Source organism: Akebia trifoliata, chromosome 15 (assembly GCF_017979445.1).
Source record: "Akebia trifoliata isolate Shusen 1 chromosome 15, ASM1797944v1, whole genome shotgun sequence".
NCBI classification, from domain to species: domain Eukaryota; kingdom Viridiplantae; phylum Streptophyta; class Magnoliopsida; order Ranunculales; family Lardizabalaceae; genus Akebia; species Akebia trifoliata.
The window spans coordinates 29,295,786-29,320,467 of NC_141389.1; the positions used below are offsets into that span (position 1 = coordinate 29,295,786).

Below are 24,682 nucleotides of genomic sequence, written 5' to 3' on the forward strand. Positions count from 1 at the left end.
CTCCTTATTACAACGATGGTCTGACTCAAGCATAATCGAATTAGCCCAGATCCCGTAATAAGACAGCTTAGGCCCGTCCCGAAAGTTAGCTCGGTCCATATGACAACATGACGCACGCTCACACGTAGCACAAGAACGGTGTACGTGTCACTTTGTCACCGAGTCAAATAACGCGTCGTTGTTAGGGTTTAAAATCCATTTCGGGGCTCCTATATAAATAACACCCCATCTTGTTTCAAGGGTTTACTCTGCAGTTCATCTCATACGAAACCCTAACCGATTAGGAGAATAGTTCGCAATGGGGAGAAGTAAGTCTATCAATCATTCTTTTCGATTTAAATCACAATTCTTCTTCTGTTGAAATAATGTCCAGGGGGCGCAAATACTACAAATCTTTCAGTTTTTTTCTGGTTTGATCTATGAACTACGTGTTCTTGTTCGAGATTGGTTTTTATTTTTTATTTTGTTGGTTGCAAAAATAGGTTGAAACATGACAAATCTGTGTGTTTATGTTGTTTCCATTACCAGATTCGGCGTATCTGTTTTTTGATTTTTTGTAAAACTGTGGTTTTGTTCGAGATTTGCTCATATTTTTGCAAAACTTGGATGAAACACTATAGTTCAGAGTGTTTATGTTATTTCGATTACCAGATTTGGGAATATTTGTTGTTTGATTTGTTCTTCTGGAATGAATGTTGGAATCTGGGACTTTTCTGTATCTCATAATGGAATTATTCAACATTCATTTTACTTGGGGAGCTTGATTTGCGTGTCTTGGGGAGAGATGAAACTTGGATGAGAACCTATCTATGTTATTAGATGCAACTGTAGTTTCGAGCATATCTTAAGTGTATGATACCTGGCTTGACTCCAAGGCTGGCCTGGAGTCGGGTCCGGATGGCCTTTTTGGCCTTACCCCAGGAAGACCGGCCCCAAAAAAAACCCATTAAGCCCGACCTGAACCGTGCCAGAGCTTGGCCATAATTTTAAAACTCCATTAGGTTTTCTCTTTTTCTTCTCTGTTTCAGCAAATTTTCATATCTTTATTGTTTTAATCTTTAATAAGTAGATAGAGTATTATTGGCTATGACTAGAAAGATAGGGCTTGAGCAGGGTTTCCTGGACCCTTTATTTTTAGGATAAGGTGCCTGCTCTTTGGATTATTTCATAATGAAGGCTAGGCATCTTCTTTTCTTCCTATGTTGATGGATTTCCCGTCATGAAAAAATTCACAAAATTTACACTTATATGAGCTGGACTTATATCATTGATTCCTCTTTTTTCTCTTCTATTTTGAATTTTTTTTTTGCATTTGTTGGGTCATAGATAGAGGAGAGCTTTTTGTCAAAAGTGTTATCCTAGTATTGGTTTCTGTATTCAATAATAAGTCTCGATAATGACTTGATGGAACGTTTCATATTCATATTTGTAGGACCGGCAAGGTGTTATAGGCAGATTAAGAACAAGCCATATCCAAAATCACGCTATTGTCGTGGTGTCCCTGACCCAAAAATCAGGATCTATGATGTGGGGATGAAGAAGAAGGGAGTTGATGAGTTCCCATTTTGTGTCCACTTGGTGAGTTGGGAGAAGGAGAATGTCTCGAGTGAGGCTCTTGAGGCTGCTAGGATTGCATGTAACAAGTACATGACCAAGTTTGCTGGGAAGGATGCATTTCATTTGAGAGTGAGGGTACATCCTTTCCATGTTCTGCGGATCAACAAGATGCTTTCATGTGCCGGAGCTGATAGGCTCCAAACTGGGATGAGGGGTGCGTTTGGGAAACCTCTTGGAACTTGTGCAAGAGTGAGCATTGGTCAGGTCCTTCTATCTGTACGCTGCAAGGATAGCAACAGCAACAATGCACAGGAGGCTCTTCGTCGTGCCAAGTTCAAGTTCCCTGGTCGCCAAAAGATCATTGTCAGCAGGAAGTGGTATGTACATATAGTTGTCCTATTATGTTTATATTTGGGTTTAGCGTATGGTTTATATTATGTTTCATGGCTGCATAATATATGACATCAAGAAGTATATATATATGAAACCTTAAGATGCTGTCCTTGAAATCAAGAAGTATGGAAAGCATAACCTGGAATTTGGTTTTCCATTTTCCTACTCCAGCCTTGTCCAGCTGATAACCCATGTCAGTAATTACTCAGTTTTGGGTTTAAATTAGTCTTGGTTTGTTTGATTGCCATGGAGTGTGGGGAAGTGAAGCTTGATCAGTTTGAACTTGAAATATCATATTCATAATCATAAAAATTCATAGAAATCCGTAGAAGCTGAGAGTCTAAGCTTTACTATATCTGATCGTTGTAACTATGCTCATTTTCAGGGGATTTACGAAGTTTAATCGTACTGATTATCTGAGGTGGAAGTCAGAGAACCGGATTGTGCCAGATGGTGTCAATGCTAAGGTTTGTTGTCTGTTTGCTAGTTGGATATCTTGTTAATCTCTTATCACTTTTATGAGCCATTGACGACCTGTTAAGTTCCTTTGGTTAGCCCCCATAATGGTATAACATGATATTTTACTGAGTGGTGTTAATTGCCAGATCCCCATTACAGCACTTCTGTTGGAATGGTAATGGAATAGCAATATATAATGGTTGCTTCATAACAAATTACAATAGACATTTTATTTATAATTTGAATTATTTTATCTATCAAAGAAACTATTATTTAAATTAAGTAAATTTATTAATGTCATTTTTCAAAATAATTACTGGTGTTATTTAAGCTTGGAAGTCATTTTCTTGATAACAGAAAATGTTCAAATTATTCTGAAATGTGTAGTCATTTTTGGAAATTATTTAAAAGCATCTTAAAGACAGTTTCCTACTCTCTACTGGAAGGTGGTGAAGCAACCACTAGTGGTTCCAGGATATTACTTACCTAAATGCAGCTGAGCTTTACCAGTGAACTGATGTTATAAATTATCAAAAATTCAAATTACATAAGAACCTTATAATCTCTATTGGAATGTGCAGCTTCTCGGTTGCCATGGACCTCTGGCAAATCGCCACCCCGGACAAGCATTTTTGGATGCTACTGTTTAGGAGCTTTTGTTCACCATGAGAGAGAGAGACAGAGGCCACTTGTTTGCTGTTGAAGTAAAAGAAAAACTCTTTAGTACTGTTTAGTTTCATGTCTAGGTGTTTTGTTGGTTGAATGAAACTTATCTGCTCTTAGCCTTTATAAAACAATGCGACCCCCATTGAATTTTCATTTAAAGAGGGAGAGGGGGGGGGGGGTATGTTATGGAGGCAGCTGAGCATATCTTTTTTTTATTAGAGATATCTGGTTAGCACTTTGCTTGAATTATTCACAAATTTGGATATTTATATATGTATATGAGTTGGGTGCTTTAGATACCGAGGACTCCAATACAATTGGAATGAGAATTCTCGTTCAAATGGGTTAAAGATAGGCCATAAAAACATCGTAATGGGATAAAATAGCTCCTATTCCACCATAACCTTTGAATCGCAGCTTTTCTTTACTACAATAATAACGGGTGGAACCACGTGGTTCAAGCACCCAAATTTGTATATCCTTTTTACTATAATCTTCAACCATACTTTAATTAATATTTTAAATTATAAATAATCCATTTCACGCATGAAATTGCACAAGCCTACTTATAGATTGAGCAGTACTTGCCTGCCCTCACTACATACGATGTTTAAGCTGAAAATTGTGGAAAGAGTAGCTGGAGTGACCTCATATCATACATCCTGACGTGAAAGTGTGTAAGTTTTGAATCGTATATTCATGAAAAGCATCTATGATTTCTACACGTTCACATCAGGATGTGCAATATGAGGTACAATCAAGAGTCATTACCGCACAACTCTACACAATTTTCAGCCTAATATCATCATCATGTGGAAGAGGGCAGGCATCTGTTCAATCTACTAGTACCCTGAGTTATCAAGAACTATTTGTCTGTTGTGTCTAACCAGAAGCACCAGTCTCATCCTTCTGAACATGTTTTTTCCAAGCCATCTTCTCATCAGAGATCTGGAGAAACGAACCCAACTCCATTCCTTTGTTTAAAGTTGGTCACCTTCCCGAAATATTTTTAGAGGCAGGTCCATCATTTTTAGCAATTTTCATGAGAACCATCCTCCTAGATCACAACTGCCCTTTCGAAATGAAAATTAAAAAAGAAAGCAATAACTGGATGAAATTGCCATTGACCACTTTCTAACAACAATCATTTTTTTTCTAATATTTTACTGCAAAGCCCCATACCATTAAAGGGCATTCGCACTTGTTGCTGCTGATCCCAGTAACTTATCAAACATTCAAATCCAACAATCTTCTCCCAAATTCAAGCAAACACAAATTTCAAAACCACAAATTTATTAAAATGTAGAAGGCACACAAGGCATTACACTTCAAATTCTTAGTACCTCAAGTTTGTGAAGGAACATTAATACTGTGATCAATTAGGATGCAAGTAAAGTAGACAACCTAACAAGATGAATAGCAAACTCTTTCATTGCAGTTTGATGCAGATTAACCACGCTGGCTTTAGTACCTATGCGCCAACTTCTCCTTCTCCTGGTAGTACTGGACATACCTGCACCCAGTTGGAGAAAATTAGCCACGAATAGACATCTTAAAGGTGGTCGTTCAGACTACATGCACACCTGGGAGAGCATTGAACTAAGTGCAAACACACACTATCAGTTTAGTTTCAGTGGAGAAAATATCTGGCATGCATACTACTGAACAATGGACACATTATTAAACCCATGGTGACTCCAATGGAGGCACTCAAGCACTCGGGAGTTACACTCAGGCTATTATTAGTACACGAGGTAAGTGACAGTACCCTAGGCTTTCTCAGGTTGAGTTAAGCATGGAATATAGTTAAACCAAACACGTATGATATGCTATGCATTCAATAAGTTGAATGGACCACCCTCCAACCTAATGCCCAAGAACTATACCAATCTGGGATAGCCACATTAGACCACAAGGTCGGCTAAATCTTAAGAAAACATCAATTCCGGATAAGTCTTATTGAGACCATAATGGTGGTCAAGCCTCAAGAAAACCCCAGGTCAAACAAGTCAATAAGACCCCATGATGGCCATCTCAAGAAGAACCTGGGATCGGCTAAACATTCAGGGAACAGACACTTGGTTTATGTACTTAACTTTTTAACAATCTTACCTCAGCCTTGTTCATACTACCAGGAATGAATGAAATCATGCCAACTAAACAATTCATGCAATCATGTGTTTAGTTAAAGTTGAGTGCAATAAGATACCATAGACAAATCTGCAAACATCAAGCAATATGAAACCTCACAAAGGTATTCACAAACATTATGAGGTCTTTAGGCCCAAAAACGCAGAACCGAAAAAGTAAAGAAGTAAGACTTCAGAGCCACCCTCAAGGGTTAAAGGGAGTGACTCCATTGACAAAAGTAATGCCAATGGAAAATTTGGGTAAGAAACCAATCTTGCACCACTTCACCTCATTGTGAAGCTTCTGAATCTCAGAATGCGGACAACCAAGCCAGACCCATCACAAGTAAGCGTGAATGATAACAGATAGTAAGAACTAAGATTTATCTATCTGACTGCAATGCATGCATCATCTTGATCAAGGTGGTTAATTCCGATCTGGCTCCAAGTCGACAGATACAGTTGTTCACAACAGAAAACCTCATTACAAGGAAACGAATAAAGCAAACCAAAGCATAGGAAGCACATCATGGAGAGGTTCTCGAGAATTAACCAGAAATATTGAGACATTCATGAGGTTGACCCAACACAAAACATGAAATTGTGACAACTGCAAGCTTTAGAGACTCGGTGAGTCCCACTAAATGAAAGAAAGGGAGGTTAGATCCATTGTGAATGGGAAAGAGTCTGAAAAAACAATTCAACCTACCCCTTCTTTATTAACAGAAACTAAAGTTTATTTTAGGGTTCTCGAATTTCAATATTTACTGCAATCTTTTTATAAAAAAATCTTTATCAACAAATGTGCATAAGAACACAGTGGAAATGAAAACTCTAACTACCATCTTGATTTACACAAGAACTCACGCTTAGACCTCACACTTGAATTATCTTATTGAGACCATAGATCTAACATTGTTCCCTTCGAAGAGAAAATAATCTATCCATCTATCTATCAGTGTGACAAATTCTTAAAACACTTTTTCATCCAAATCCCAATGTCAATGAAAAACAAATTCAACCTACCCTTTCCTATAGTCACCAAAGTCTCCAACTTATTGAAAAAGCTCCAATTAAATGGTGAATTTTTTCTTCACTGATTTAATTGTCTTTTTTTTATTTATATAAGTGTAAAAGATTTCGTTAGTAAGAGGGAAAGGAGTCTGAGGAGCCCCCCATACAAAAGAACAAAGAAAGAAAAAACAAAAATACAAGGTAGAACAACACTTCACAAATACTAAGTATCACACAACGTATCCCGTCTGAATACATAGTCCTGGAAAGAAACTCCCACAAAATCCTTACTTAACTTTAACCAAAAATACAAAAGGCCCAATACAACACAACTTTTATGAATTTCACAATTATATCATGAACTTTGCAATTAAATCAGGAAAAAACAAAATATGAGATTGATGCACTAGTAAGAGAACTTGACCTTAATGAAAATGATGGTGACCATTACCAATAAAATGTTAGATAGTAATGATGCAAATGAGGACAACAACGTATCCCGTCTAAATGTCAGATTTATGATTGTCATCTTCTTTTTTCTTTTTCTTTTTTAAATTGTGGATTTGTGGTTATTTGTTGTGTATGCATGGATGAAATCAATATTGGGTTTGGTGATTGATTATTATACTTTAATATAGATTTTTAATGATATAATAAGAGAACCATGGTTTTAAAGCTCGTTTAGACATCTGGTCTTGGACAAGTTTTCCAATACGTTTTGAGTCGTCTCGTTCAACAATGAGAAAAATGACCCGTGGTTTTAAATCTCATCCAATATGTTTGATTTGTCTATCTGTCTCGTTAATGGACGATTCCGAGACGTATCGGACAGGACAGACGAGTTTTAAAACCATGATGAGAACAGAAACACCACTTTGTAGAATAATTACGCAGTCCTAACCCTAGATTGCTTCTTTTTTTTTACGATTTTTCCCCCGATCTAACAGAATTTTCCGATTTTTGCCCTTTTTGACTTATTCCTGAACTCTAACTTGGTTACTATACCCCCCTTCCTTAATAACCCCAAAAAAAAAAAAAAAAACAATTTTTTTAGGGTTTTCGAATTTCAATAGTTACGCGATCTTTAAATAGAAAAAAGAAAAGAGAAATCTTTATCAACATTCAACACATTTGCATAAGAGAGCACAAATAAATAACGAAAACCCTAACTTCTAATCTCGATAAACACAAGAAGAAGAACAAAGAAACCCAAATCTGGAAAGAGAGATAGAGAGAGAGAGAAGCGTACGAGTAGGTGGCAACGAGAGGAGAGAGGAGAAGAGTAGCGCTGATCCAATTCTCAGAGAATTTGTGATGGATCTTATCTGGAAGATCCTTCCAGAGCCCCGACATCACCTTCTGTTGGAACGGCGATAGGCTGTACACCACCGCCTTCATCCGTACTGGCATCTTCCCCATTCTTACACCTCCGGCGCACGTTAGCTCTAGCCCTTCCCTTCTTCTACGGCCCTCGCAACAATCAGCTAAGAACAAAGATGGATGCGTTGTTCCATTTTTGTTTCAGTTTTATACCCTCCCTCGATTCTCGAAGTCACAGGGTTTTCATTATCTTTTCAATTACCTCCTTATATAATTAGACATATTCTCATACCTCTCTCAATTTAAATATATTTTATTTGCCTCCGCCTAGTCAAGGTAAGTAAATGTTACCTCCTTATATAATTAGGCATATTCTCACACCTCTCTCAATTTAGATATATTTTATTTGCCTCCCCTAGTCAAGGTGAGAAAGTGTCCATTTTGTACACCGCCTTATATATAATACTTTTTTTTTTTTTAATAAGGTGATTATTAGATGTCACAAAATATTACTTTTACTGGAATAATAATTATTTTGGGTCACGATAATATGATTCGCTAGGTGGCACATTCAATCGACTCACTGATGTGGACAAGTTCGGGAATCAGGAATCTGTATGTCTTAGGATACACGATTGCACTTCCCCATAAAAAAAGTATATCCCGAAGCATACAGATCTACGATTCCCAAACTTGTCCACGAGGAGTTGATTGAGTATGGCACCTGGCGTGTCATATTATCAAGACTCTTATTTTACATCAAAAGACACAATGGGTCTAATGACATTTGGTTCGGATTATCAATCCAATTTGTTTATAATTGTAAATAAAACACATGGAGAAACTTAAATAGTTCTCGGGGCGATTCTCCTAATTTTCATGATGATCTTGAAATGCATAATGCAATATTAATAATAACAACAACGATGACGATATTAATCTATATAATAAAACATAATTGAATTGTTATAGTTTTGTGTTTTGAAGTGGGATAAACGTCCCCTCAGCTATAATTTTATAGGTGAACAAATGTCCCATTAACTTATATTACATTTTTTGTCTTTCCTCTTTACTTTCTCTAACTTTATTATATTACTTATTTAACCCATTTTATTATTTTTATTTTTATTTTTTACCTCTTAACTAAATAATAATAATAATATTCCTTCAAATTTATTTATTTTCACTTTTAAACCCTTAACCCCAAAAAGGATTCTGTGCCGTAGGCACGAGCGAACTGTAATAGTAATATAATAATAACGATAACAATTAATAAGAATTAATCTAATTATATTTATAATTAATAATAATTGTATAATAACAATTGCAGTATTAATAATAAATTTTTTTATATAAAAATATAAACCATTATAACTTTTTGGGTAATCTTAGCATGTCCCTTCGCGTAATTCACTTGAAAAACAAATAGAAAGTGACTTAAATGCCTTCTTTTTCAATCTCTTCAAAAAAAAATCTATTGTATTCAATTTTTGGGACAAATATTTTCTCTCATTTTCAATCTCATAATGTTCAATTGGAAAAAAAAAATTCCACAAGTTCAGTATTAAGAAACTGTGTTTGCCGAATGAGATTTTGAATTCTGAAAATTAATTTTTATAATCCGATATTGATAATCCATAATCAGAATCAAAAATCAAGAATCAGGTTCTAAAATCCAAACCAAACACCAATCTCATTAACTTAGCTAGATTTTCGATCTCAACTAGATTAACTTTTATAATCCGATGTCGTTGAATAGACAAAAATGATACTTGGATTGCATTAAGGACTAACTAGCTACGTAATTATATATGAAAATTAAACTTTTATTTTATTTGCCTTTTTTTATTGAAAATATTTTTTTTAATTAAGGTGGAGTCTCAATTTTTTTTTTCTTTTTTTTTAAAGTAATCATATTACATACTTCGTGAGAATTTAGCCAAAATCAACTATGCAGATAAGATTTAAAAATATTTATCAAAAAAGGTATATACCTATTTTGGTATTTACTTTTATCATAATGGGTATTTAGTGGATGGTCATCTTCATGATTTTACTTGTTTACCCTTCTTTTGAATCTAAAATAAAACATCATTTTTTATTTTGCGTGAACTTCAAAATAAAGGTATAAACGCATATTCAGAAAAAAAAAAAATGGCTGTACAATAAATATACCCATTTTGGTAAAAATTAAATAAATACCAAATTGGGTATATTCCCTTCTTGATAAATATTTTAAAAACATGTCTGGGTCAGTAATTTAGGAGTCATACATGCCCATTTATGTAAATCGGACCACCTCTAGTCTATCACACCAAAATAACTCAAACCTTCAACCTATATCTAAACCTTAAAACCTTCAAAATTCAGATACAGATCGAACAACTACCCTGTCGATTTGGCCTTTGGTCCACATCGATTCTGCACCAACTTTTGAACCTCAAATTGTAAATGAGTTTCAACCAGAATCTCAAGCTATATGGGCTTATACAAGATACATAAACAACAAAAACACAATTGCAATGCGAACCATAGATTCCAGAATTCTTGTAAAGAATCCTGCACTCGAAGCACGAAAAGTAAATTGATTTTATCTTTTATTTTGCTCAATATGAAATTACTTTTCAAAGTCAATCAGCTCACGAGTTTAACGAACAGATAACAGGTCAAATAATAAACCACATATGACACCACAAGAGTAATTCAACAAATGTTCTGAACTCACAATAAGCATAACCAACATCACCAAATCCGAACTCCAGCCAACAAAAACTATACGATATATAGCTTTTCTCTATCGGTTTTCCTGTTTTGTTTTTTTTTGGGTCAAAGAAACGTCCCCATTAGAAGGAAAAACTCACCAGTCAATTTCATTAAGGCTCATTTCCTTGTCGATAACCTGAATTGAGATTCATCCACAGGAGGTATACTGGGGAACAAATATATCGAACGAGGTTACTGGTGGAATCGTTGGTAAGACGGATAATAATTGGTTCTCTACAGCCCGGTTTTTGCACGTTTCATCCCGCTAGAACCAAAAGGAGAGACGCTACCACTTGGTCGAGGGCTCTCTTCTCGGAAACTAGAATTTAGTAGAGCCAGTTCTCGAAGCTGTTGCCTTTTATAGAAATCCTGTGACTCATCCTGTTGAGAAAAAATTGGGATATTAGAAAATTTGATTTGTTAATTAGGTTATCTCTTGGGAGGGACCCAATTGAATAGTGAAGTGCACCCCACTGCATTTGCACCATGAATCACAATGTCAATCGATCATTGTGGTCTACTAAATGAGTATCAGGGTTCACATATGTTCTTATGGTGTCAATTACAATCATCCAAGGGTGAGCAATTATGTTATTATCGTGGCACTAGTTTATCAACGAATGACACATAAAGCATGTCCATGTAATCCTGTATGGCAGATGAACGATGAAATAAAGTTTCCACAGAATGTCTTATCATGTTGCATATGTGTCAGGGTTCAACCCAACATGATGAGTGTACCCTCCTCACAAAAGGATAGAATTAGAGAAAGCCCCACATTGGCGTGTTTCCATAGGGCACGTTCCATGGCAATTCATTGAAAAAATAATATGTTTGAAACTGCGAAAAATTGCCAATAATGTCTGACAAAAAGGATGGGCTGGAAAAACATACCACAGGTTTAAGCAATTCTTCTATAACTTCCTGTGCTTGTCTCAGCCTTGCATCAACAATATTGGCGGGTAACTCAGCCTCAACTAAGATGTGCAGCTGTTCATTGAGGTGTTCATAACCTGGTCTTCCCCTTAGCTTCTCCTCCTTGAGGGAGAAAAGCAGGGAGAATAGTTAGCATGCAAGTTAAATGATAAAATAGAAAATAAAGCAAAATAAAAAAATAAAATAAAAAAATGGACTCGGACTCAAAAACCACACTTACCATTACAAGTTTGTCTTCAGTAAGTTGTTGAAAAACTGTGTCATTTTATAGTTATTAGAGTTTTTGCCTTTGAAAATAAAATAAAATATTACCTTTCCTGGATCTTTTATTGAACCTTTTCCTCTAATGTACACACGGCAGCCAGTAGAAGCTTCCACTCGTTTTAGTGAATTGCCCCTGGGACCAAGTAGCCGTCCAACAAAATTGAACTAATGTCCATAAAACGTAGTCAGTTTCGGTAACTTTTTATTCTTTTATCTTATATGTAAGTACTATATTTAATATGAGGGAAACTTAAAAGGTACAATTAAGTGAAGAATTGACATGATGTGATGCTTATGTCGATAAAGCTTACATTTGGATAACTATCTACTGGAATTTCCAAGCGCAAAATCTTCTTCACGGCGTATGAACTTGGGCTAGCCGGTGCTCCTTGCCAATCCATTGTCATCCCTTGTTGCCCAACAAATCTCTGTATAAAATGAAGAAAAGGTCTTAATTTTGCAGTCGAAGGGTCTTTAACTCAGGATACTACTAAAACAAGCATGAAGATTTAAAATAGTGAAACACATGAGACTGACAGCTCAAGCACTTCATACTTTTTTTTAGTATACTAGTAATAATAATTAAAATAAATGAAGCACAAGGGTTAAATATCCGACAGAAATTGAACCAACGTTGCAAGAGTTAGGACACATCACCCCTCATAAATGGTCTCATCACATAACCTGAATTCAGACAACCGTAATATAACCATCCGACCATGCAATATTTTTTATGTGTAGGTGGCAAAGTGACTTACACACAGACCAAAAGATAGATGGAATGGCTAAGATCATCAGATCAGTTCAACTTGAGGTGTAAAAGATGTTCTGATGGGATAATTGAACAATGGATTCCCCAGTCACACTTCAAAACATTTTGCAAATCAAAAGGATTACAAAGACAACCATGCCACCTATGATTTTCAGGCTTGTACATATCTGGATCACTAGCTTACTTATCAAAAACAAAATGGGGCAAGTTATTGGGACTCCATTGAACACCAAAAGGGGTTGCTCATATATACCAAGATTGTACAGAGAACTCATTTTCTTCTATTTTTCTGACGTGTTGAAAGAACGATGAATTAGCAAGAGAACTTGGCTCTAGAAATTGCAACGAATGTGATCAGGGATTTGGGATTTAAGTAATTCATAAAGTATTAAAAGCCTCACAAAGTTGACTCAACTCTCCAAAGCCTTAAATCAAGGGAATAATTTCCAGAGGACCCAAAATAAATATTTGAAAAATGGACTATCAGTTAAGTCAAGCTGCGAGTGGAGCTTTCAAAGCACCTAAACAGCACAACAGTTCACACTACAGAATTCATTCTTGCTCCATTCCATTTTCCAACTTCTTCAAACTACAGATACCGTAATTCTATAAATTCTTTAATTTTAATTGTTTTATGCAAATGAAATCTTCAGATGACCAAGAATGCCCAACATATCAAATCAGAACAGCTAATGATATTATGAAATTGCACATTCATCTATTCTGTTATATTTTATATATATAAATTCTAAGTAGCTAAAGATAAAACAAAAGCAAATCCAGATTAATCAAAATGTATCCAAAACACCACAATTCTGGATTTGATACCAAAAGTAAAATAAAGGCTTGTTACTGAAAGAAGTTCTTGTGTATCAGCTATGATGTCCAACACGTCTATCTAACATTACAAAATTTCCAAAGATAGAGCTTCTTGCGGCAGATCTTGCCGGGAATGCAGGAAAAAATTAAATTAAATTAAACATGTAGTCCATTTTTGTCGAAATCGAGGAACATAAGAACATAGTTGGAGACATTTATTCAATTAATGCAATCTCTGGTTACAAAAAAAGCTACCCCCTAATAAAATAATCATGCCTATGAAGTTCAAAATAATGGTCCCCGTAAATACCGAAAGACTGATGTCTCATGAGGGCCCATGCAGCAAAAGGGTGATATTAAAAAAGCTTCACAAGTACGAACAACTAATTATTTGCTTAAAATGACATGAAACTATCTTGCATATACACTTATGTAGTAAAATTTAGAAATCAACCTATCTATCAACTGTATACACAGTAATTTTATCTTCAGATTAAAATACGGCAATGACTAAAGATATGACAGAATTGGCTAAGAGTGTCCTTGGTGAATTGTGGTGGAAGTAGCTGGGATCAGAACCAAGATAAGGTATGAAAGCGGGGGGAGATTTCATAGTAAAAGCATCACCTTAGGTAGAATCCTGTAAATAAGTAGGAAGATTAGTTTATCGTGAATAGGAAGGCAGATAAGAGACATTGCATTGACTAGCCAATGGAAATTATTTCCTTGCTATTTGATAGAAGAAAGTACAGCAAAGAGAGTACAAATGTTGAATATTTTGATACTCCAGTACACTAGAAATGTTTAATGGGCACTTATTAATTGTGGGATACTGTTCTTATGAGAAAATAAGGTTCATCATCCTTGATAAATTACCATGCCTCCATATGGTAATATGGCCTTTCAACTCATCTATGCTGAGTGTTCAATAGACCAGCTACCTCTTGGAGTAAAGCACAATACCAGGCCAATTGAAGGATTGAACCCTCATACATCTAGCTACAAATTGGACTGCTGATAAATATAAGAAAAGCATATTAAAGCCAACACAAGTTTAACTACACATGCACTAACGCACGCACATGCGGGCACACACACAAAGGGGTACAGAGACAAGTTGGCGATATTATAATCAACTGAGCTAACAACTATTTACCTCCTGTGGGAGTCCATTCCAACCACCTAAACCTGTTCCTCCAACATTTGACATAAGGTTAGAAGAAGCCATAGGGCTGGGGCTTCTATGATGCAGTTTGTCGTAGTCACCATATCCCTGGTTGGAGCCCATCCTAGAGACCCTTATAATCTCTGTTCACATGAGAAATACAGAAAAACAATAAAAACTGACCACTTTTTTAATATATAAAATATAAGACAGTACAAAGAAAGAACATGGAAGGTGGAACCCCATCTTGCACAAAAATCAGACAAATATCATTGGAACAAAAGGGATATATCATAGAATGATAGAACATAATAAAAAAGATTTAAAAGTTTATTAATGAGATAATAAACACAAATAAATGTGAAAAAAACTTTAGCTAAAGTTCCATTCCCCCTCCCTCTTTTTTTTTTACAACCTTGATTCAAATAAACAAGAGAGAGACCACTAAATGGAGGTTAATTTGCCAATATTTTAGGTAACATAGGTCTCTGATGAAAGCAGTTCAGACTCCGAATATGATTAGGTTCCAAGTTCAGATTCTACCACATCACATAGCCAGTGCTCTACTTCTTTTTTTTATAGATAAAATAAAACAAATACAAGCGGCAGATCGAGACGACCTACCAAAGGAAAAAATAAAAAAAGACAAAAAACAAGAAAAAGAAACAAAAGACAACCACAGAAACCCAAGGATTGACAAAAATAACTCTTGGCTTGAAAGGAACTTCCCTTCAAACATTCTAGCATTTCTTTCCTTCCAAAGGCCCCAGTGCTCTACTTAAGAACTCTAGAATATCATACCACTCCTGAGTTAACCACTTTCTATGACAATCAAGCTAACTTTTCAAATGCACTCAATCTCAAGATAGTTTGCTATCTACTACTACATCAAAGACTCTTAAGCATCAGACAAGTATTTTTCAAGTGATATAAAAAAATTAAAAAAATCCATGCATCTAGATAAAGTATTTGGAAGAATCACAATCAAAGCATCACAAAGGAATTGAACAGTTGCTAATTGTCAAAACTTTCAAATCAATACCAAATGACAAACACACTTGAAATTACATTTACAATTTCCATTCCCTACTATTATATTACTCTAAAGCATTACATTTGAATCTACAACTTCAACACCAAAGAGTACACAATTTACCTACTTATGCAGACACTTTCATAACCAAAACAGGAAATTAAAAAGCATTTACCAACCTAAATCGATCTAACATTTATATCTTTCACATAAAGAAGCCACATTTATATACCCATTAGTGCTACTAAGCAAAGAAGGAAAACCCCCAATTAACATAAAAACCCACTAAAATCCAGAAAAACCTAGATCCAAGCTTCACAGAAGAAACCCATTAAAATTCCAACCTTGATTTAACAATCGGCTGCAATTCGGAAGAACTTGCATGAAGGGTCCAAGCTTCTCATGCTCTGCTAACAGCTCGTTCAAGTAATGACTAAAAGAAAGCGAAAAAAACAAGAAAAAATCCAGAATTCAAAAAACTCCCAAATCAACAAAATTACAAAAGATGCTAAAAAAAAGAATTAGAATCAAAATCAAATGAAACCCAACAACACAAAAATAAAAATAAAAAATAATTTTTTTTTTCTTCTTTTGGAACTTCACCTTTCGATGTCGGGGGTGTTTCTTAGCTGTGGTGAAACAGCCCTTGCAGGTGAGAAATTGTGATTATATAAGCCTGACATAGCTTTTACAGAAGATATGATAAAGGGGTTTTGTTTGATTTTGATTCCAGAACTAGAGATTCGAAGAAAAATAAGAAAAAAAAAATTAAAAATTGAAGGGGTTGTAGCAGTGAATTGTGAGGAGGGACGCTTGAAAGCAACTCTGCAGTCAGAAAGAATTCTGGAAATGAGTGGTTCTTTAAGGGGTTTAAATTGGTGTGAGGTTTAAGATGGTGTACGTTAAAAAAGAGAAATTTTTACAGTCAAACAAACAAAAAAAATTAAGATTCACATACGTATCTATAAATAAATAAATTAAATGTGATTTACATGTACCCTCCATATTTTGGTGAATATTTGAGATGCCCTTTATGTTTTTAAACTGATGATATGCCCCTTGAAACTCAGTCTTCTTTAATAGAATAAGGAAAATTGACCTAAACAACCCCAACTTCAATAAGTAGTCAGAAACCCTTGATTTTCAACGTTTGGGTGAAGCAAACTTTCATTCATCTCCAACCTTAAGATTGTATCTACTTCAATCTCTAAATTTCAAGATATAAGATAGGATTTATTGGGAGGTAAATGAGGATGAATTTTTGGTAGAAAAATTTAAGGGTTTCTATAAGGGGTAAAGATAAGATTTGAATCGATTAAAAATAAATATTGCATATCATAGAGGTTGAATACATAAAAATGTTAATATTACAAGCATTTTGATATAGTTAGAGTCCGTTTGGATACACTTAAAAAAGTGAGATTTTTTTACTTTTAAAAATTAAAAGGCTTGTTTGAATTAATTATAAAAAATTATTTTTTAAAGTAAAAGAAAATTACTTTTTTATTTTCTAAAAGTTACTTTCTCTCAAAACTACTTTTTTTAATAGTTATTTTCTACTTTCTATTTTGTATCCAAACAAGTATATAGTTGGGATCAGATTAATCGATCATATTTTGGTGAATATGAAACATAACATGTATTTTTAATATGACGACAGGCCCTTGATATTTACCTCCTTTGATTTACTAATAGTAATGACTTAAATACCATCATCATTGACCTTAGTAGAAAAGCCTTAGTTTATTCTTTCATAATTAGTTACCTTCGAATTCTGGGTGAAAATTTTAACCTTAAAATTCTCTATATTTCCAACCTTTAACGCTTAAGGGAACATAACATTTTTAGAGAAGTAGAAGATAATCAATCTTTTAAGTGGAAAAATCGAAAATTTTCTATGTAGGATTAAGGTGAAGTCTCAAAACCATGGATTGAAGAAAAGGTTGAATAAAGAGGATTTAACTTATAATTTTATTTTATTTTTTTTATAACCTCTATGGACTAAAGTGGGTGGGGCCCTTCATAGTCCCTACTAATTGATTATTTATTAAAAAAAAAAAGTTTGTATAATTTAAAAGCAATTTATCATATAAGATTACAGGTAGAATAGCTTGAAGATAATGTGCTTTAGGAGAAAAAGAATCACAGGCTTTCGAGTTAGAGGTTGAAAATAAGAGCATTTATGTCATTTTTTATTAGTCTATAAGAGAAGATCAATGTCAAGGGGTGTCATCAGTTTGAAAAGACAGGGGTGTCTCAAATATACACTGAAAAATGAAGGGGGGTATCTCCAAATCTCACGTACTATGTGGTACATTTTTTTCTCGTGCTCCAGTCACATTTGGTCCACATCTTTCTGGACCCAGCATTAAAATGAGCTTTATCGGTGAATTTTAAATGGTTGATTTTAATCCAACGGATGGTAATCATCATGAGAAAATGGTTACATCCAATGGCCTTAAATCACCGCTCAGAGGTGGGAAGGAACATTGATGGGTCTGTGGGCCCAAAAGAGCGCTCCACTTGCTATTGTCAAGGGAAAATGCTGGCCTCAAGCGTTGAGGCTCTTCATCAACATTACCGTTGTGATGCTAATGGATTTTCAAGAAATATGTCTAGCAAGGAAAATGTGTATTAAACCCCTAGAAGATCAAAACTCAAAACTGATCCCTAGGAAATTGACTCTTTATTTTCAAATCCTAACGGTCATGTTGATGGAAATCTACGGTTGAGGGAGGGTGGCAATGAATAATGTCAAGTTGTGTTCATGTCGTGCTAAGATAAAGGTATTCTGAAAATTTATCCAATACAAATCTGACTCGTTTAATAACCGCATCAAAATCTTAAATTCAAATCCGACACATTAATTAAACAGATAACATGACACAACCCAAGTAATCCGTCTAGAAAACATGTTTTTGTTTCTATCATATTCTGGTTGACACGTATAACATAACACGTCGACACAACACAACTATGACTCAAACATGAACATGATTACGCCCCAAACACAAATATAAGCATGATTATAACTCATATCTATCAACTTACCATTAGTATAAACTACCTTTAAAAAAATATATATATAAAAACCTTTCAAAAAAAAAACCCATTAATATAAACTAAGTATCATGGAACATAAATCAAGTTCCACTACACACCAAAAAAATAAAAATAAAATCATTAAATAAGTAATATACGGGCCAAGCTTTTTTTATATCAGTATATACAGATCAAGTTATACACGGCATGTTAGTGACATGATAATTAAGCATGTCAAAACGGGTTAGATGGGTTGATGTTCTATTTTGAACCCAACCTGTTCAATAAACAAATTAGACATGTTAACATGATTATGACCATAACAAGATTTGGCTCAATCTAAACCTGTTAACTTCGTGTCGTTTTCAAGTCGTGTTCATAGGTTGTGTTAGAATTTCCATCCCTATATTATACCAAACCTTCTTCAAAACAAACATATTATAATATTATAATCTCTTCTTGAAATTTGAGCCAATCTTATGACAGGTTGTGTATGAATGTATAGTAAACATTTTTTATGGAAATCAATTTTCGCAAAAAGAAGAAAAGATTTAGAGAATAACATCAGGATTTCTCTCTCCTTTTGAGAAAACCATTTCGAGTAGGATTTGCTATCAAGATGAGAATATTTTCATGTGCGGTCATAGAAACCCTTATGAGGTGTTTGATTTTGAGAAGTCGTATAAGAAAAAAGATTTTTCTAAGAACATGTGGATTTTATTTAGGCACCTTTCTACGCAAAACACTTCATTTGCAAAGGTGAGAGTGGGTAAATCATTTTGCATGCCCATGACAATTGGATTTTCTAATATAAAGTCTCCAATGCCACGAAAGAAGAACTTTGGGACTTCAAATATTGCTTCAAGAATGAGAGAGATTGACTAAAAATGCTTGTAACTTTTTAAATTGCAATTTCATCTCTATATTTTTAAAAATTACAAAAGATGTTTTCGGAAAATATCATTCTTGAGAAAAATTTGCTTAACTCAAACAAGTCAAATTAGAAAATAGATGCAATAAAATGCCCTTATCTTCAACTTTGAAAAATATCGTTGATTTTTCTTTGCAAATCATGTCATCTTCGACTTGCGCGCCTCTTCAACCCTAAGATTTGTCTCATTCAATCTTTATATCACTAACAAAATAGAATTTTGAGAAAGTAGTGAGACAGTGAATTTTTAAGTAGAAAAAAGAGTTTTCTTCGAGTGGTTTAAGCCAAATGGATCAAAGATGAGGTTAAATGGGTTTCTAAGGTTGAAGACGACGGATTTTCACGTATAAAAATCAAGGGTTTTCTTGAAAAGGTTGAAGTTAAATGGATTGAAGACGAGGTTGAATAGATTAAAGAACTTGAAGACAATGGATTTTTGGAGATAAAATTGAGGGTTGGAGTTTCATACCCAATTCCGTGAATTTACATTCGCATTTTCAGCTTGATTCGTCGAGATGTTCGTGTAGGACATATCCTTTATGTTGGAAATAAGGGTATTTGTACACACAATGAATACCTACAAGACATCCTTATTTGTAAAAAATATTATTTCTGACATAGTCTATATAGATGTTTTTGTATTTATTTTAAATACGTAGTTGCGATTATAGTTTTATGAACCTAGAAATTCATTTTCATAAAAAAAACATTTCTTAAAAGGAAATACGAGCCACGAATTCATGAACAAAATCATTGTGTAAACTGTATTTTTTGTTAACTAAGATTTAAACCTTCTAACTAAAACATACATCACATTAGTTCCCTGGAATTGTGGGAAGTGCTTTATAAATATGGTAGAATGGAATGGAAGTATAGGAATCACTTAGGTTTTGTTTGGATACAAAGTAGAAAGTAACTATGGAAAAAAAGTAATTTTAGAGAAAGTAACTTTTAAAAGGTAGAAAATAATTCCCTTTTTTAAGATTTTTTTTTTCTTTTTAACGTTCAAAGATTAAAAAGTTATTTTTTTAAATATATCCAAACGGACTATTGCTTATTCCCAAATCTTTGGGATGAGGAAGATGGTGGTGGTGGAATAAGATATCTTATCTAACAATCATACAAACAAATGCGGGGTAAGATTGGATTTGAATGTTAGGTGTGTTTGGTTCACCTTTAGAATTCAGACTTTAGAAGTTTTATTTCAGTTTGTTTCGTTTCTTATTTCAGACTTCAGAACCGACATTCAGAAGTTTTGAACTAACAGGGGGGGGGGGAAGCTGGATGAAACTTTTGAAGTCCGATTTCTACTTTCCATACTTCAGATGTTTCTCGACTTCAGACTCCAAAATTGAGAAAATGTTACCAAATTAATGTTTACTTGGGCAAATGCACATGCAAATATGAGAGCATTTGTTGCCTAACTGGTGGAACAAACCAGGATTGAGTCCAACACTTTGGTGAATGGGCCTGACCCAACCCAAAATCACATCTTATCTAATTTTAATGGCCAAATTGGCAGGACAAACGAGGCTGGACTGGGTCAAAACCCGACCCATTGACAGCCTTATGAAGACTATTCTTGGAAATCATGATGCCCCACCTATTTCCTTGGCCAATTCAACCTCTCAAGTTCTCCATGTTTGATTGAGTCCAAAATCCAAATGTGTAGATCAAACAATATGGAACCCTTACACACTTTATTTTTTCAGATAATCTTTTAAGACATCAATTGATTGAATCCATTATGTGACACTTTTTTTTCCTTAACAATTAATAAAAGAGGTGGCTTCCCCCTAATGTCTGTCAATGGGTTGGGCCAGTCCATTAATAGCCCTGGAATAATAACTAAATGGGCCTACTAACACTACCTAAACCTGGTTAACCATGGACCGAGCAGGTTCAAACCCCAGCCTACCAAAAACCCTGATTTCTTTCCTCCTCCCCCAACCCAAAAGAAGAGAAGAAAAAACAGGCTTAAAAAAAAGTAGAAGAGGAGAGAGAGAGAGATGTCTCCTTGTGGTGATTATGGGGGGACATTACTGGTCCATGGGCTTCATTAGAAGGGACAAATTAAAGGTCCATATGGATAGAACTCGACCATAAACCAAGATATTTCATGTATCGGGCTTTCTTTGTGGATATATATATAATTTTTTTTTTAATTTTTAAAATAAATTTTATAATAATGTATTTTTTAAAGGAAAAATTACTAAAAAAGAGTTAAATATTTTAATATTAAAAAAAAAAATTTTTTTTTTTTAAATTACCAAAAATGAATTAAGTCGCTGGACAATCCAACTTTTAATAACTCGATAGACTGTTCAACGTTTTAATACATTACTTTACCAAAAATACCCTTTGAATGCTTAAAATGCTGGATTGTCCAGCATTTTAATAGCTCGTTTTCACACCCCAACAATTTAGCCTCCATTTAAAACGATGGACAGTCCAACGAGTAACTAAAATGCTAGACTGTCAAACGGTTTAATTCTTTTTTGATAATTTTTTTTAAATATATATTCTTTTATGTAAATATTAAAATATTTAACCCTCTTTTAATAATTTTTTCCTTTGTTTGTTTGTTTGTTTTTTTTTTTTAAGGTTTTTTTTTCCTAATAGATAGTATTTTTAAAGTCAATGGTTGAGAATATAGAATCAGCCATTCCAAGGTGGATTCCTACAAATATTGAAAACAAATTAGGGGCTTTCAAATAAATACTTTTCAAGAAGTTTGACTTTCCAGTTTCCATAAACGTACATCATCTAATTATATAATTATTATTGTTTTATTATTATTATAAAAAGTTAGTGGATAGTAGGTGCATTTTAACAATATTTATACATGTTTTACTAGAATACTACAATACACGTGAGGCATGCATGTTTTCTTTTTGAGGCTATAAAATCACACAAAAATACAAAAATATTTAGATAAGGCTTCAATGAAAATGACGTTTATAAGTCGAATTGAAATTTGTTTGATTCTAATTTTAACGCAACATCAACGTTTACTATACCATTTAAAGAAATATCCGTAGATGTTTACATATGCCCCTCATGTTCTCACCACAGAATCGTAAATCATTTGTCTCAGGATACATAAGAAAAAGATTTATGCTTCTCCATATCCCAAGGCATATGATCAACGAGTATGTGATGAGAGCATAAGGGGAAGGGGAAGGGGAAGGGGAAGGGGAGGGGGGGGGGGGGGTTAAGTTAGAGGGAGGAGTCGAAAAATCATAATTCAATTTTAAAATACCAATATTTCTATATTGTAAGTTGATTTGTCTTAAAAATAATACAAAAGTAGTATTATTGAACTCTCTATGCGACGAAGGTTGAAGTCTTCTTTCAGTAATAAAATTTAAATATTTATTTGTTTTTCTAAAATTGAATATAGGTATGTAAATGTAATTTTTCAAATGTTGGGATTCCATTTTTGTTGGTCAAACATAAATGACAAATGTTTCAAGTCAAATATTTGAAAATTATTATAAGGGGTGACATTGGGCAAACTAAGAAGATTTTCAATGCATGTCACCTATATATGTACTCTATAGTTCGGGTCTTTAATGGATCTATTGATAGAAATCAATTGATTATTCCCAGAGCGTTGACATTCCTAATTTTTTTTATTAGTAACTTACGTTCGACTAAAGGGACCGGGTGAGCCAGGCCTGGACTAAGGCATATGGGTCCCTCCCCCAGACACTTGCAACACCTACACATCGCAGACATGACACACCAGGTAAGTGAGGGTACACCCTTGTAAGTGGTCTCGAGGAGCGATAACCAGCATTCAACGTCTCAATCGACAAAAACAAGCACCCTTTTATCTGGATATCTTCTTTTTTTCTCCTTTAAAGATCCGATTCAATTAATAAATAGGCATGGATTAAACATTGACACCCTATTCATTACCATTGGAAATGAATCGTTTTGAGTTATGATTTGGTGGTCCTACTCCATTATTATCCACTACGACGTAAAGGGAGAAAGTAAATATTATTAATCTACATTAGATATATATATTTTTTGAATAATCTTATTAATCTACTGAAGATAATTTATTCACCACATTAATATTATAAAAAACATATTTTTTAATATTTTAAAGACTTTATTGACAAATATTAAATTATGCAACCACAAAGGTCGGGAGCCAGTACTGGCTCTTACTACATATTTCTTGATATAATTGTCAAGAAAATAGATTGATATTTTCTTTTATACTTGGCCCCACTTCTACAGCTGTGAGAACATAATTTAATGGGACCTACCTAGACCTTTTTTATTTTTATTTTTATGGGTTGTACAAGTTGTAGATCTCATGATCATAACAGTCAGATCTATGGACTACATAAGATCTTCTGATTCATAAGGGGGTTTTTCTCGTGGGGTCAATTATTTGATGGTTTGATTGGATTCCCCTCAAAGAAAAATAATAAGTCAAATGATGGGAGTATTGGCAAGGGTGAAAAAGGATCGGATCATACCATATTCAATCCAATCACTTTTTATATGGATTGAGGATTTGGGATTGATCCGAAGGATCTGGTGCAATTAGGATCTTATGATAATTTGTTGGACTGATTTTAAATCAAAAAAATCGTGTCCCAATCCAATAGTGGCTTGATCCAATAAAAAGAAGGATATATGAAAATTATATTTTACTAGAATTTTTTGATACCCACTTGCACATACACTCTCTTGGGGTTAATTAGATAGAAGAGGAAAAATCATTAAAGTTGAAGAGGTATTATGGGAATGAAATGAGAAGAAAAAAGACAATAAAGTTGAAGGGGGTATTTGTTGAGTGTTGTGTTATTTGTTTTCGTTCTCAGGTATCACGTGCTTACGTTCGTGTCCCAATTTGACCCGAAATCCTCTTATATTCATAGTTGTGTCTTCTTCATCAGATTGATGTTTTGTGCTAAATGGTTTGTCAATATGGTATAAGAGAGCTAGATTTGCATAGATAACGGGCTTGAGTTTCCTCGATAGAATTTTTTATTCTTACGAGTGAAGGGGAGTGTTGAGTTATTTACTTACATTCCCAAGTGCCACGTGCTCATTTATTGTGCTATAATTTAATCTATAACCCTTTTATATTAATAGTTGCGTCTTCCTTATCAGATCGGTCTTTTGAGGTAAATGATTGTCAATATGGTACTAGAGTGCTAAGTTCGTATAGGTCACAGGTTCAAATCTCCTCGAGGGAATTCTTCCCCTTTATGAGCGAGGGCGAGTGTCGAATATTGTGTTATCCGTCTTCGCTCCCAAATGTTACGTGCTCATGCTCCAGTTCGACCCATGATTCTTTTAGATTCATAGTTGCACCTCCCCTTATCATATCAATCTTTTAAGTAAATAATTTTTAATAATATTCTTATAAAGAAAAAGTAATATAAAACAA

The 24,682-nt window shown here is 34.2% G+C and overlaps 3 protein-coding genes across 4 annotated transcripts; 1 reads left to right on the forward strand and 2 right to left on the reverse strand.

Annotated features, from left to right (window-relative positions):
- The first annotated feature begins 152 nt into the window (after positions 1-152).
- LOC147385157 (large ribosomal subunit protein uL16-like) lies at positions 153-3,370 on the forward strand. The gene is made up of 4 exons (XM_086425964.1): positions 153-308; positions 1,433-1,934; positions 2,336-2,417; positions 2,991-3,370. Exons 1-4 carry the CDS (start codon positions 299-301, stop codon positions 3,057-3,059), a joined length of 663 nt encoding a protein of 220 aa, XP_086282090.1. The 5' UTR covers positions 153-298; the 3' UTR covers positions 3,060-3,370.
- A 981-nt stretch (positions 3,371-4,351) lies between these two features.
- On the reverse strand, positions 4,352-7,728 carry LOC147385158 (cytochrome b-c1 complex subunit 8-like). Its single transcript, XM_086425965.1, has 2 exons — positions 7,468-7,728; positions 4,352-4,588 (listed from the first exon to the last, which is right to left on the reverse strand). Exons 1-2 carry the CDS (start codon positions 7,635-7,637, stop codon positions 4,540-4,542), a joined length of 219 nt encoding a protein of 72 aa, XP_086282091.1. The 5' UTR covers positions 7,638-7,728; the 3' UTR covers positions 4,352-4,539.
- Positions 7,729-10,347: 2,619 nt separating this feature from the next.
- Positions 10,348-16,156, reverse strand: LOC147385159 (KH domain-containing protein At2g38610-like). Of its 2 annotated transcripts, XM_086425694.1 has the most exons (7): positions 15,894-16,150; positions 15,635-15,723; positions 14,249-14,400; positions 11,813-11,929; positions 11,550-11,666; positions 11,196-11,339; positions 10,348-10,682 (listed from the first exon to the last, which is right to left on the reverse strand). In XM_086425694.1, the coding sequence occupies exons 1-7, from the start codon at positions 15,971-15,973 to the stop codon at positions 10,536-10,538; spliced, it is 846 nt and encodes a 281-aa protein (XP_086281820.1). In that variant the 5' UTR covers positions 15,974-16,150; the 3' UTR covers positions 10,348-10,535. The 2 variants fall into 2 exon arrangements, with proteins under 2 accessions (XP_086281820.1, XP_086281821.1); XM_086425695.1 differs by lacking the exon at positions 11,550-11,666 and having other exon boundaries at positions 15,894-16,156.
- Between the last annotated feature and the right edge of the window lie 8,526 nt (positions 16,157-24,682).